Source organism: Rosa chinensis, chromosome 2, assembly GCF_002994745.2.
Source record: "Rosa chinensis cultivar Old Blush chromosome 2, RchiOBHm-V2, whole genome shotgun sequence".
NCBI classification, from domain to species: Eukaryota; Viridiplantae; Streptophyta; class Magnoliopsida; order Rosales; family Rosaceae; genus Rosa; species Rosa chinensis.
This window is the reverse complement of record NC_037089.1, coordinates 14,563,494-14,576,489: the sequence shown is the minus strand read 5'-3', so window position 1 is coordinate 14,576,489 and position 12,996 is coordinate 14,563,494. Positions and strand designations below refer to the sequence as shown.

At 38.3% G+C, this 12,996-nt stretch overlaps 2 protein-coding genes across 3 annotated transcripts; one reads left to right on the top strand and one right to left on the bottom strand.

The window, feature by feature from the left end:
- Positions 1-2,352: 2,352 nt before the first annotated feature.
- LOC112187007 (protein DA1-related 1) lies at positions 2,353-7,767 on the top strand. 2 transcript variants are annotated; one of them, XM_024325610.2, is made up of 13 exons: positions 2,353-2,511; positions 2,652-2,808; positions 3,777-3,917; positions 4,127-4,196; positions 4,403-4,703; positions 4,901-5,021; positions 5,159-5,242; positions 5,959-6,078; positions 6,265-6,477; positions 6,575-6,637; positions 6,733-6,851; positions 6,938-6,996; positions 7,086-7,767. In XM_024325610.2, exons 3-13 carry the CDS (start codon positions 3,816-3,818, stop codon positions 7,421-7,423), a joined length of 1,590 nt encoding a protein of 529 aa, XP_024181378.1. In that variant the 5' UTR covers positions 2,353-2,511; positions 2,652-2,808; positions 3,777-3,815; the 3' UTR covers positions 7,424-7,767. The 2 variants fall into 2 exon arrangements, with proteins under 2 accessions (XP_024181378.1, XP_024181376.1); XM_024325608.2 differs by having other exon boundaries at positions 3,771-3,917.
- A 156-nt stretch (positions 7,768-7,923) lies between these two features.
- On the bottom strand, positions 7,924-10,876 carry LOC112187006 (probable serine/threonine-protein kinase PBL11). Its single transcript, XM_024325607.2, has 7 exons — positions 10,768-10,876; positions 10,055-10,645; positions 9,545-9,882; positions 9,112-9,247; positions 8,827-8,972; positions 8,559-8,682; positions 7,924-8,406 (listed from the first exon to the last, which is right to left on the bottom strand). Exons 2-7 carry the CDS (start codon positions 10,635-10,637, stop codon positions 8,036-8,038), a joined length of 1,698 nt encoding a protein of 565 aa, XP_024181375.1. The 5' UTR covers positions 10,638-10,645; positions 10,768-10,876; the 3' UTR covers positions 7,924-8,035.
- Between the last annotated feature and the right edge of the window lie 2,120 nt (positions 10,877-12,996).

Sequence of the window (12,996 nt, the reverse complement as noted above, 5' to 3'; positions counted from 1 at the left end):
GGCAGAATCCTTCTAAAGTGGCTACGGTCATGGCTGGTGCTAGCGTGGAGACGCCGCTTTTGGGTGCGTAATAGGGGTTGGGTGTCCAGATCAAATCGGACCACCTTCTTGGGCTGCCTTCGGGCCCAAATCAGGACCCCTCTATTGGGCTTAACTTCTCCAGGGGGCTGGATTTGGGATCCTGGGGATATGTTCGTTGACATTCTGTTCGATTGTTCAATTATCTCTTCTTTGGGTGTGCTGATTCTAATTTCAGGTAGATTATTTACTTCTACACTCTATAAAGAGTCTCAGTATAATCGCGCTGTGAGTACCACAATTGCGTGCCTTGGCGAGCAGTGTGTTTTAGGCTGGGACGAGTTTAGATATGATTGGTTTGCCAACTTCTTGCATGCCCGGATTGCAGATTCTGATGGTTTGATCTACAAATCTCAAGGTCATGACAATGGTCCTATTGTTGGTAATTATCTTGAGGAGACTGGGGTTTTACCTTCAGTTTTTGCTAGTTTTTCTACAAGTGTTTCAGAGCAGGGTTTTATTGTAAATGCACAAATTGTTGGTGTAGTACACCTCATGATTTGTGCTATCTTAGCTCTAGGATCAAACCAAGTTTGGTCTTTGTATGCTCCCCATTGGGATGCCCCTTTAAGCGATTTTTATCGCTAATTCAATGAACTTTTCCTTTTCAAAAAAAAAAAAAGAAAAAAAAAAAGAAGAAGATGCCCATGCATTAGTATAAACTTGATTATGTACTGTCAAACAACCATGATCCACCAAACATCATCATTCATGATTGACATGGTAACGAATCCAAATTACCAAAATAAACTGTACCTAATAATATATAGTCGTGGCTCTAAATGGAAGTGCATGTGCATAGCCATGAAACGCACACAAGTGACATAACGACTAAGCTTAGAAAGACATTTGAGGCCGCCATCATAAAAAATTGTAATATTCTTAAGAGATGAAGCAGATAGTGATGTTTCACCCCACTCTTCTTACTCAAAATCATAAAAGAATATTAATTACATATGCACGAGTTACGGGAATTATAAATGTTTAGGCCTCTATATATATGCACTTCACGAAAGAGATTTTCTTTTAGGATTATGTTTGTCCTTTTTGGTGGATGAATTGTATTAACTAAGATTTTTCAATCTTGTTTAGATCTTGGAATATTGGCTTTTATGTTGATCTCAGGGTGTTTTTTCCTCTAAAAATATCTCAGGCATAATGACCTAGCCTGCCGTTTGATTATCAAGAAAAGGCTATCGCATATACATTAATTTTCTTCTTCTATCATCAGTAACTGCATGACCTATATATCATCACCAAAATTATAAAATAAAACAGTTGAATCCGTGGGTAAGGATTCTGGTACACTATTGTCAGCTGAGCTATATCATCATTCATGAAGGTTCTAACCTGTTCCAAAGTTCAAAAGTAGAAACCTAACTGTTCCCTGATCATTGACGTACGTTGAAAATAGAGTTGGGCCAGCAAGATTGACATGTCAGTGCACCCAGGATAAGAAGAGATCATGTGTTATTGAAATTATATTTTGCAGTGCGAAACTTAATTCATTATGGTATTATCTTAATATATTTTTATGATGATTCTATCATGTAGAATTTTTAATCAATGAATCTAAAATATAATGAAAAACAAGGATAGTTGGATAACAAAATGTACAGACTACAGAAAAAAAAAAAATTATGTTGCTTCAGATTCAAACAATTTGCATAGAATTAGTTATGGGATGAACATGGTGACCCCATGAACCAAGGATGCCATTATCATTAGAGATGTCATCTTGTCAAGGCATTGAAAAAGGACTAGTAATAGGATTATAAAAACACCCCATGAATAGATAAAAATTGCATTTAACTATAAAGAATTTCATTCACACGGAATAAATTATTAGTAGTTGCATATTACATAGCATACTGAATTATGAATCAAATTCAGTAAAGTGTCTTGATATGATGATATAGTGTTTCTTCACGTCTTCGAAGGGATCTGAAATTTTGAAAAATCAAATTGTAAAAACGAGCAAGTTCTATAACACTCTGTCGAGTATTAAAATTTTAGAACCGGAGATCGTTGCATTAGTTAAAGCGGCAAAATGCCAGAGTAGCTTAAAAAAGGAGCAATATGAATGGCTAACCAAGTAGTGGCTCTGAGGCTTGAAGAATCAGACAGAGCCACCTTCACATTGAGAGCACAGTGGGGGTCACTAAAAGTAGAAAACAATGGAGGATCAACCATCAGCTTCTTTGAGTCATTGTCAACCAGAAAAGGGTTCATGGGGTTTTTGACATTTAGTGGAGTGCGGTGGAGAATTGGTGGAGGACCCACGTTGAGAGAAACAAAAGCACATTTGAGCATTAAATTCAATGCAATTCGATAATTGAATACAACAGCCTCTTCCAAAATTGGGTCTGCGTTTTGATTCCTCCTATCTTCAAAAATCTGTCTTTTTTGGTGGCCTTTAAGGAAAAAAGCAAGGTAAATAAGAAAACACCAATTTTTCTGTTACCCTTTTGGTATTTGGACCTGAATTTTGCTTTAGATTGAAGTAGTTGGTGTCCTTTTTACTCTTCTTTACTAAATTGATTGGTTGGTTGTATGACTTTGTTCAAACAAAGGTCGAGGCTTTGAGCGATTTGCAGGGTGGGAGAATATCTTTTCTGGGTCCTCATATAAGTCATTGGTGACCATGCATCTTGGGAATTGGGAATTTTATCTGATCTGGGATTTATCAGATTCTACTACTGTCTCTGCAGATTCTTAAATCTATTTCAGGTACAGTTTCTCAGAGACTTGATGTTGCTGTTGTTCCTCTATGTTTTTTTTTCATTTCATTCTCATCTTTTGCTTATTGGGATGCTCCAGTTGCTTTAAATCTTTTGTCTTTATTGTGATGTTGCTGATGATATTTGAATCATTTGCTGTTTGGATTGGATTTTGATTGCCCTGTGATATTGGAACTTTGGTAAAGGTGGAAGCTTTGTTTTTTTTTTCTTGGTTACAAAAGGTGGAAGCTTTTTGGGCTAGTGTTCATCTGGGGTGGGTGATGCACTGATAGGTTCATATATTTGTTGCTTTTAGTTTTTGAGTGAGTATAGGTAAACTAATTTGGTCAAATTGGATTGAGCTTATTGGCTGCCACAGATTGAATTTCAGAAGAATCATGATTTTAAGTTTGCAGGATGATTATGTGGTTTCTCCTGTGTTCTGTAATCAAGTTTCCTAGAATGTAACGTGTAGTTAACTAGAAATTCTGTATCTGTCCCTTCCAGTTTTTGAACCTTCTCTTTCTGAGTTCTGACTAACTCATTTGCTCATCTTTTCGTGGCGTGCTCATTGAATTTGGAAAGATGTGCCATGATTAAAACTTGTTGATTGAATTCCTCTATGTGACAAATCTCACTTGATCTGGTTCTTGCTTTGTGAATGTCATTGCATTAACATTGCGACAAAAATTCAATGTTAGTTTCCTTTCCTCACTTTGACTGAAAGTTAGTGTTGTTCGTACTGTTCATCATCTTTATAATTGATTTCTCCAGTCTGTACTGGATCTGCTATTCATTAATGTTTTCTCAGTTGATCTTTGTATAAATTGTGGAATGATCTAATGTAGTCCTGTTATAGTTAGTGGGATTAAACATGCGAATCAGTCAGTCAACGTCTTTTCCTGTGTTCTGTGTTTGCTATCTATTTGGAGTTACTTTGGGTAAATGAGATTTTTCTTTTTTTCTTTTTAGTAACAGGAAATTTTTTTGCCAGCCCTGGCAAGTAAGACTTCTTGTATGGGTTGGCTGACTAAGATTCTTAAAGGTTCTAGTCATAAAGGGCACTATCATGGTAAATATGGACATGAAAGAACATGGGATGAGCCTCGAAATTCAGTGGTAATTACTGTTTTCACTTCTACATAGTTTTTTTCTTTACCCTTTACATTTATTTACATGGTGAGCTAGCTTTTTTCTAGAGTAGGTAGATTGAAACCAACCCATCACAAGTTAATTGATTAAAATAGCTCTGGCAATTAAAATTCATGCAGACTGATAATGCTAGACGTGCTGTATTACTGTACTGTGCTAACTCTTTTGAATTGCAGGAGGAAGACATAGATTGTGCTATTGCATTGTCCCTTTCAGAACTAGATCAGAAAGGAAAAAGAGTAATTGGTAAGTTTCACCAGTGTAGGAAAGATCTGCAAAATTTATTTAAGTGGGCTAATGCTTTTAGAAGACCTTAATGAATTGTGACATTTTCTGCAAGCATTGGGAGCAACTTATGTATAACTCTACTAAAGGGGCATAATAATCAATATGTTTTCAGTGCATTTTATTTTATAACTTACGTAATTATTTGTTTTCCTATTTAATTCTAGAGGATGAATCTCAATCAGAGGATGAAGAACAACCTGCTAAATTTGAATCCGATGATGATGAATCACCTGCCAAAGTTGAATCAGAGGATGATGAGCCACCTGCTAAAGTTGAATCAGACCATGACGAACCACCTGCCAAAATTTCATATGAGGAAGATGATCAAATTGCTAAAATTCAATTGGAGGAAGATGAACAGCTTGCAATGGCTATTCAGGAAAGTTTGAACGTGGATTCTCCTCCTCGACATGACACTGGCAGTATTTTTCGACCATTTCCATTCTTCAATCCAGCTGGTAACAGGTAAATGTGATCCTTTTGCTATCTCTTGCATTGAGTCTAGTAAACTAACTGCTACAATATGCCAAGTCCTGTTATGTGGGACAATTGCATAAAACAAAATCTCTTGAGAGTTTAATCCTGAATTTCATGTCATTTGAGAACTGTTTTCACAGATACCAATTAAACCTCACTAGGTTGTTGAAAAATTGTTGTGGCAGGATATGTGCTGGCTGTAAACGGGGGATTGGCCATGGCCGATACTTGAGTTGTGTTGGTGCTGTTTGGCATCCAAATTGTTTTTGTTGCCATGCTTGCAATCTTCCAATTACTGATTATGAGGTCCAAATCTATATCTTGTTCAGTAAGACTTTTCTTTGGAATTGGCAGTCAGAATTCTTGATGGCCCAGCTCATTTGCTAGTATTTACTAGAAAATTTGTATATATGGTCTACTTTAAGATCTGCTTTCTGTTACAGTTTTCTATGTCTGGGAATCACCCTTACCACAAATCCTGCTACAAGGAGAAGCATCATCCAAGATGTGATGTTTGCAAGAGTTTTGTAAGTGTCTCTCATGTTCAGTTCTTTAATAATATGGCAATTCTATTTTGGTGAATTGGTATGTTTGTTTTTAGTTGATGAGGAAGAGATAGAATAAATTAATTGTGTATAGCTTTCTCACTCTTTTGTGGTTGTGCTTAATATAAAAGCACATAGAATTTAAATGTCTAGGCTAACAGGAAGTCCTGGAGCTTTTTGATTTTCTTTGTTTGTTTTAAGGAACTGCTGGAGCTGGTAATGAGCCCTATTAACCTCCTCCAGGTTTGAAGGGGATGTTCGGGAGAGATTGTACTATGTTCGTTTGATTGCTTAGAGTTGACATGTTCCCATTTGATAAGCCAAATATAAAAGTCATCTGTATTATGGAATAAAAGACTTGATCAATAGTTCTTCGATTTCTGTTTCTTTTGTTTTGATGTGAAAATTTCAAACCAAGTTTTTCTTTTTCTCTTTTCCTACTAGTTTGGTGAGGTGGTCTCAAATACAGGACTTCTTTAATGTCCTTGTTGATGGGTCTGTGACTATTTCTTTTTAAATCGGCCATTTGGCCGGACTGGTTGAAGGCAATACAGATGTTTTATAATTCTATTTATTTTTCCTTTCATCAAGATTTGTTCAACTGTTTTAGGACTCTTTGTTTTCTGTACAGTAGATCATACGCATATATGGTTTGGTGGTCTTGAAACTGTTTTGTATTTTTTTCTCTTTCTGTACAGATCCCAACAAACTCAGCTGGTCTTATTGAGTATAGGGCACATCCTTTCTGGCTACAGAAGTACTGCCCCTCTCATGAGCATGATAGGACTCCTCGGTGTTGTAGCTGTGAAAGAATGGAGGTGAGCGAATGACAATATAACCTCTCTACATTTTTGCCTGCATAATTCCTGCATAGAATTTAAAGGGATATAGGAATACTGCAATCACTAGCCGCAGGACATTTTTGTAGCTTTTCTAAGATACATCTGCAGCTCTCAAATATAAATTATTGTTGGTAATTAAAGATATGGATCCCAATCTTGCAGCCAAGGGACACAAAATATCTGTTACTTGATGATGGTCGAAAGCTATGTCTGGAGTGTCTAGACTCCGCAATTATGGATACTCACGAATGCCAACCCCTTTACCTTGAAATACAAGAATTTTACGAAGGTTTAAATATGAAAGTGGAACAGCAAGTTCCAATGCTCTTGGTGGAGAGACAAGCACTAAACGAGGCCATGGAGGGAGAAAAGAACGTAATGCCGATGTTTTAAAATTTTCTCTCTTTGAAAAGCAATTGCCTTTTCATTTCTTCCGTTTAATGTTTGTTTGAATTTTCTTCCCTGTGGGCAGGGTCATCATCACTTGCCTGAGACTAGAGGACTCTGCTTATCAGAAGAACAGACTGTTACCACTGTAGGGATTTCTTCCCCCTAAATGTAGCTGTAAAAATGTCATTTATAACTATCAGTTCATTGGATAAGAGCTCTCCCTATTTCTCTGTGTTATAGATTTTAAGGAGGCCGAAGATTGGAGCAGGCTACCGGATGATAGACATGATAACTGAGCCTTATAGACTGGTTCGTCGCTGCGAAGTGACAGCAATTCTTGTATTGTATGGCCTTCCTAGGTAATATTACTTTGGTTCCTTTGTTTTGATTCCAGGTCTAATTCGTACGAACAATTATATATAACCTAAACCTTCTATAAACTCAGGTTATTGACAGGGTCAATTCTTGCTCATGAGATGATGCATGCATGGCTGCGGCTCAAAGGTGTTTGTCTGCCCTTCACTCGAGTGTTTTATTATCATGTTGAAAGCAGTTTGTTTTGACTAACAGTCTACTAAATGGTTGTTTGTCAGGTTATCCAAATTTGAGCCCAGAGGTTGAAGAAGGTATCTGCCAAGTGCTGGCACATATGTGGCTGGATGCAGAGACGTATTCTGCGCCTGGTAGTGATGTTGGAACATCATCGTCGTCTTCCTCTTCTTCCTCAGTGTCCTCTTCTAGTTCGGGATCATCTAAGAAAGGTAAACGGTCCGACTTTGAGAAGAAACTTGGTGACTTTTTTAAACACCAAATCGAGTCAGATTCATCCACAGCTTATGGAGAAGGATTCAGACAAGGTAACCAAGCAGTGCTCAAGTATGGCCTAAGGAGGACCCTTGACCATATTCGAATCACAGGAAGCTTCCCCTGACTTATAGAAAGCGAACATATAAAGAGTTGTTACCACATAAAATCCATACCCTGGCATTGGCATATTGATTTTATAGGACTAAAATCCATATACATATTAAGAGAAAGAGAAAGCAAAAGAAAAGGCTCATTTCTGTGTCATCTCCTTAACAGTTTGGAAAACATAGAAATGTTTAAAGGAGAAAGGCTCATTTCTATACATCACATTTACAAGCCAAGCTGTTCAGGAGAAATTGTAACAAAAGGAATGTTTCAGTCTTTCAGAGACCAAATGTTACATATGTTTCAGAGACCAAATGTTACATTATCAATAGTACTATATATATGTGGAAAATAGTGTTCATATATGTATATATAGGAAAATGCAAACTTGGGTCCCTGATCAGTCATCAAATATCTAAAATTATAGATGTATGGAATATCTGATAATCTGAATCCAATAGTTACCCTCTGTAAACAACGGTGATTAGAAGAACAAAATTTGTTATGAATTCCAACAAATTCAAACCAACAAAATTGTATCATTATGCGTTTATAGTTTGCACATAAAATCTATATGATCCAATTCTTAACACTATGTAAGTGGCATTGTTCATTCATTGCCATGATGTATTCAGGATTGAGAACTTGGAGTAGATTTTGTAGTTGGGGTAAGTTCTGTTTGTTTTGAGTATTCCTTGATTGCCTGAATCTGCTCCAATGCATCCACAACTTCTTTCATCGAAGGACGACCTTTAGGATCTGATGCTAGGCATTTTAGGGTAACCTTTGCTGTCTGTAATGCTTCCTTGGAGGAATATTGGCCATTTATCTTGGCATCCATGAAGGTTTTCAAATTTCTTTTATGAGAGAGAAGTGGTTTAGCCCAATCGACTAAATTCTGTTTCGGAAAAGAACGGTTTGTATCAATGGCCCCTAGACCTGTCAGAATTTCGAGCAGCACAACACCGAAGCTGTACACATCGCTCTTCACGTACAAATTACCTGTTAGACATAGCAGTTGAGGTTATCAATTTACCAACAAGGATAAAGATGCACTTTGTATATTTGTGAAATTGTCAAAACCAACGAAGACATGCTTCATGTACAGAACTTTCCAAAAGAACCCAATTTGCAACAGAGATATATACCATTACCTGTTGAAACATATTCTGGAGCAGCATAACCATATGTGCCAATAACTTTAGTCTCTATATATGATTCTCCATCAGTTGGCCCCAATATTGCCAAGCCAAAACCGGAGAGTTTTGCATTGTAATTCTGTTGAAGATAAGTGCGAAAGAGGGTTTAGTCATGATTCATGTACCATACAATCCTATATGGTTACCAGCACAGAGACAATAACAAAATAAGGCATAATGCACAAAACCAAATGAGAGATAGAAAGAGAGAAATAGAACAAACCTCATCAAGCAATATATTAGAGGATTTGACATCTCTGTGTATGATTTGTTTTGGTAAACTGTGTAAGAAAGTCAAGGCTCGAGCTACTCCGATAGCTATTTTGAGTCTATTGTCCCAAGACAGTACTGCTTCAATGTCTCGGGTTCCTACTCGAAAATTGCAGAGTCAATGTATTAATAAACTCGGTGATTTTTTTTTGGGAACATTCCATAAACTTATATAAAAGCAACAAAGTAACGTGCATATTTTCAGTTCTGTTTTCATCATTAGTTTGACGTTTCATACTTTTGAAAAGATGGACCTCCAAGCTTCCTTTCTGCATGAATTCATAGACAAGGAGTAGCTCGTTGTCCGCTGAGCAGTTTCCCAATAGTTTAACAAGGTTGGGATGAGAAAGCGTTCCTAGAAAGTCCACCTCTGCCTGCATTATTAAGTAAAACAAAGAAACGCGCGTATAATCATTTAGTATTCTGCAAAGGAAGAAGAGTAAAAGTGGATATCTGCACATTCAAGAAAAAGTATTTCTTAAGGTAAAAAGATTGTCGTCGGGTAAAATAGTTGAGTTCTCGTTTGAATGATTGAATCCAGAAAAGTGGTAATTGCATACATTTATGTCTTATCTGCACATATTATACAATTATCCTACTATATACGATAGTACGAATGGTCATAAGCTAAAAGAGGTTCAGCAATATTCTAGAGTAACGAAAAATAGTACCTTCCACTCTTCAAGGCCTTGGAAGCTTTCTGGCTTCCATTTCTTAACAGCAATGATCATTCCGGTGCCAACATTTGAAGGAACAAGCGTCTTCTCATCCACCCAACCCTTGAAAACCTTTCCAAAACTTCCCTCACCAAGTAATCCTTCTGGCCGAAAATTCCTACAAGCAGTCTTCAACTCTTTGAAACTGAAAAATCTGGAGTTGGATGTCTCTAAAACTTGGCCCTCAGTATGCGACTCATTTATCCTTGAACTTGCTGCCTCCGAAAATCGACTTCTTCCTCCCCTTTTGTTTGCGCTTGAAACTCTATTCCTGGTCTGATTTCTTGACTTCCCTAAAGAATGACACAGAAAATACACAAATCATACATGAATTTTGATGAGGAGAAAAGGAGACAAAAAAAGATGCTTGAATAAAAAATAAAAAAAGCACAACATGAAGACTTAAAATAGTGTGAATGTCAATATAATAGATTGGACGTTTAGTGACAAAAAATATACGGTCACCTTTGTGAGGACAAAGGATTACCAAACGTTCAATTCGCTTGACCAACATGTTTATTTTCCTCGTCAAATCCAAGGTCTCCTTCCCATCCCTTGCCGATTCAGTAAGTTGGTCACCATTTTTCCTCACCAAATACAAGGTCTCCTTCCCATCCCTTGCCGATTCAATAAGTTGGTCACCATTTTTCCTCACCAAAACCAGAGTCTCCTTCACATCCCTCACTCCTTGCACCTTCAATACATCAAGCAGTCTTCTCAAAGACCCATCTAGTTCCACAAGTTGGTCCGTGTAGTGATACTTCATGCAGTTCCACTTACAAACCTTTGATGACCTACGAACGAGCTCTACGCCCTCCTCCATTTGTTGTGTGAGATACCTTATCTCCTCCTCTGGGAGACCCAATTCCATGTTCTGCTCTGCTATCTTTTCGATCACCGGTTTTAAAAAGTCTAGAGTGGATTTGATGTTCTTGAGGAGGGAATTAAACGTTGTAGACTTATCAATCGCTTCCTTAACCACATCAAACAGCAGCCCGAATGCTGCTCCGAGAGCAGCCCCGCCTAGAAACTCCCCTACCAAAACCATTCTCTTGGCTGCATGAGAAAAAAATAAGAATGTGAAAACAGTTGGAGACTACTGAACTTGAAATCGATCCAATAACTCAAGTGTTAGGAACATGGGCCTATTATTAAAAGAAGCAAAATCAATCACTCACAGAAACTTAGCTGCTCCTCAGGGTCACTTGGGTAGCTCCTAGTTCTCAGTTCTTACCATAGAAGAGGAAGGAGCATATACAAAGATATATTGGTTTTTCTCACTTTCCTATATGTCTAATTCCCCGTTATCCTATGTTTGTTTGGTTTTGGGATTCGTCCAAGTCCACGGTCCACGCACTGACTTGTCAATAAATATATGGATCGGAGATAACTCAGAAAAGGATGTGTTTTTTTTTTTTTTTTTTTGAGTTTCCCGGAAAAAGCTTTCATGGAAGGCAAGGAAATTTAAGTAATAAACCATAGTATATTAGTATTGAAATGTACTGGAGGATCGACCCAGCGTTTTTCTTTTTACTGAGACTAGCTAATTCAAATAATCCAACTATAAAGTATATATGCTTCTTAGATTTTTTTAAGTATAATTTTGTATACGAGAAAACATACTATTACGTGACGCGTGATTAAGTATGACTCTAAAGTTAAGGGAACAAAAGTTACGTTCCTTTTAGTTTCTCGGTTGAGGCTGCGAAGGTCATTGTAAAGATTAATCTAGATTCTAGCACACTGTGCTAGAAACCTCTAGCTGAGAAACAAGCCGATCCACATTTTGGTATAAAAGCTATCAACTTTTTATTTCTTTTGTTATTTTGAATGATGAAGGAAAGTTTGTTATCTTTAAAAGAACAAAAAAAGGAAAAATGATTTAAAGTAAAAACGTGTCCAGTACCATGGAACCTCAAATGAAAAGAAAAAGAAGTTTTTTAATTTTATTTGTTACTCAAACTGTCAATTTATGCGATGAAATTTCTTAAAAAAAGTGACGCATTTATTAATTTATTTTTTATTTTATACAAAATTGCTGATGAAAGGAGGGTCGGAAGAAGTAAAATGCACAAAAATTCGTAGGCAAAAGTTAACAAATGAATTTTATATTGTTGCCGATTATTCTGTTTGGAGGTGGTTGGGAGGGAACAATTCTTAGGTTTACCCCTAGGGTGAATGAGCATGTTCACCCCGATTGTCGATTAACATATTTTTAGTGGTCATCGCTTACAATTGACTTTAAATGTTGTAGCTAAAGGGGTGCATGATATTTGGGAATTCTTTTCGCTACTCACAGTAATGCACACCACCAGTTCGACCTTCGACGTATTGACATGCATTTCAAGCACCTCTTCCATGGCCTAAACAATTGATAAGCTAGCAGTCTAATCTCATCTAGACCATTAGCTTCCTCTAAATTGAAATCTTCTTGCCGACTCCGAAATCTAGATCGAGCTTCCCGGAGTATGTATACAACACTCCCCTTAGCCCATTACCATCACTACAAAAAAAATTCATTTGGCCACGGCTTTGTGCTGTCGCGGAAAGTTTGTTTGCCGTGGCAAAAGACCAATGGTGACGGCTAGGCGACGGCAATTACGCCGTTGTCGTTGGTGGCGTCGCCATTGCTCATGGCTACGGCAAAATGCCATCGCAACCGTATTTAGCAACGGCAACGAGCGTAGCAATGATTTGGTCGCTTATTTGGCGACGGCATGTAGGGCTGGGCTCGGGTCGGGCCGGGCCAAAAAATCAGTGAGACCGAGACAGAACCTGAAACAGTTGGTTCGGGCCGGTTCGGGTTTTTTGTAAACTGAAAACCGACAGAAACCGAACCAATTCGGGCCGGTTCGGTTTTCGGGCTTTTCGGGCCCAAAATGTCAATCGCCATCAATACCCGCGTCGAATCTGGGCCTTTCGAAATCGGAACATCCCTCAATCTCTCCACCTCTCCGGCGACCACCGGCGGAAGTGAAAAACATCGGCGTTTCTGCACCGGTCCCACCCCAAGCACCTCACTATCCAACCTACCATCTATTTCCATAGTCGACTCACCAATCGGACGAATCTGGGCCTTCCGAAATCGGAACATCCCTCAATCTCTCCACCTCTCCGGCGACCACCGGCGGAAGTGAAAAACATGGCGTTTCTGCACCGGTCCCACCCCAAGCACCTCACTGTCCAACCTACCATCTATTTCCATAGTCGACTCACCAATCGGAGGACAAGCACCACCAGACTCCTCCTGCTCCATTTCTGCTCGAGTTCGGACCAGACCCGACGTCGGAAAATCCGAGGCAACCATCGACCAACCCCTTGTCTTCTGAGGGAACAAGTCGATCGGTGCCACATCGTCGCCGAGCTGCTGGTTTCTCAGCACATCGTTCTGGAGAGGGTTCTGATTC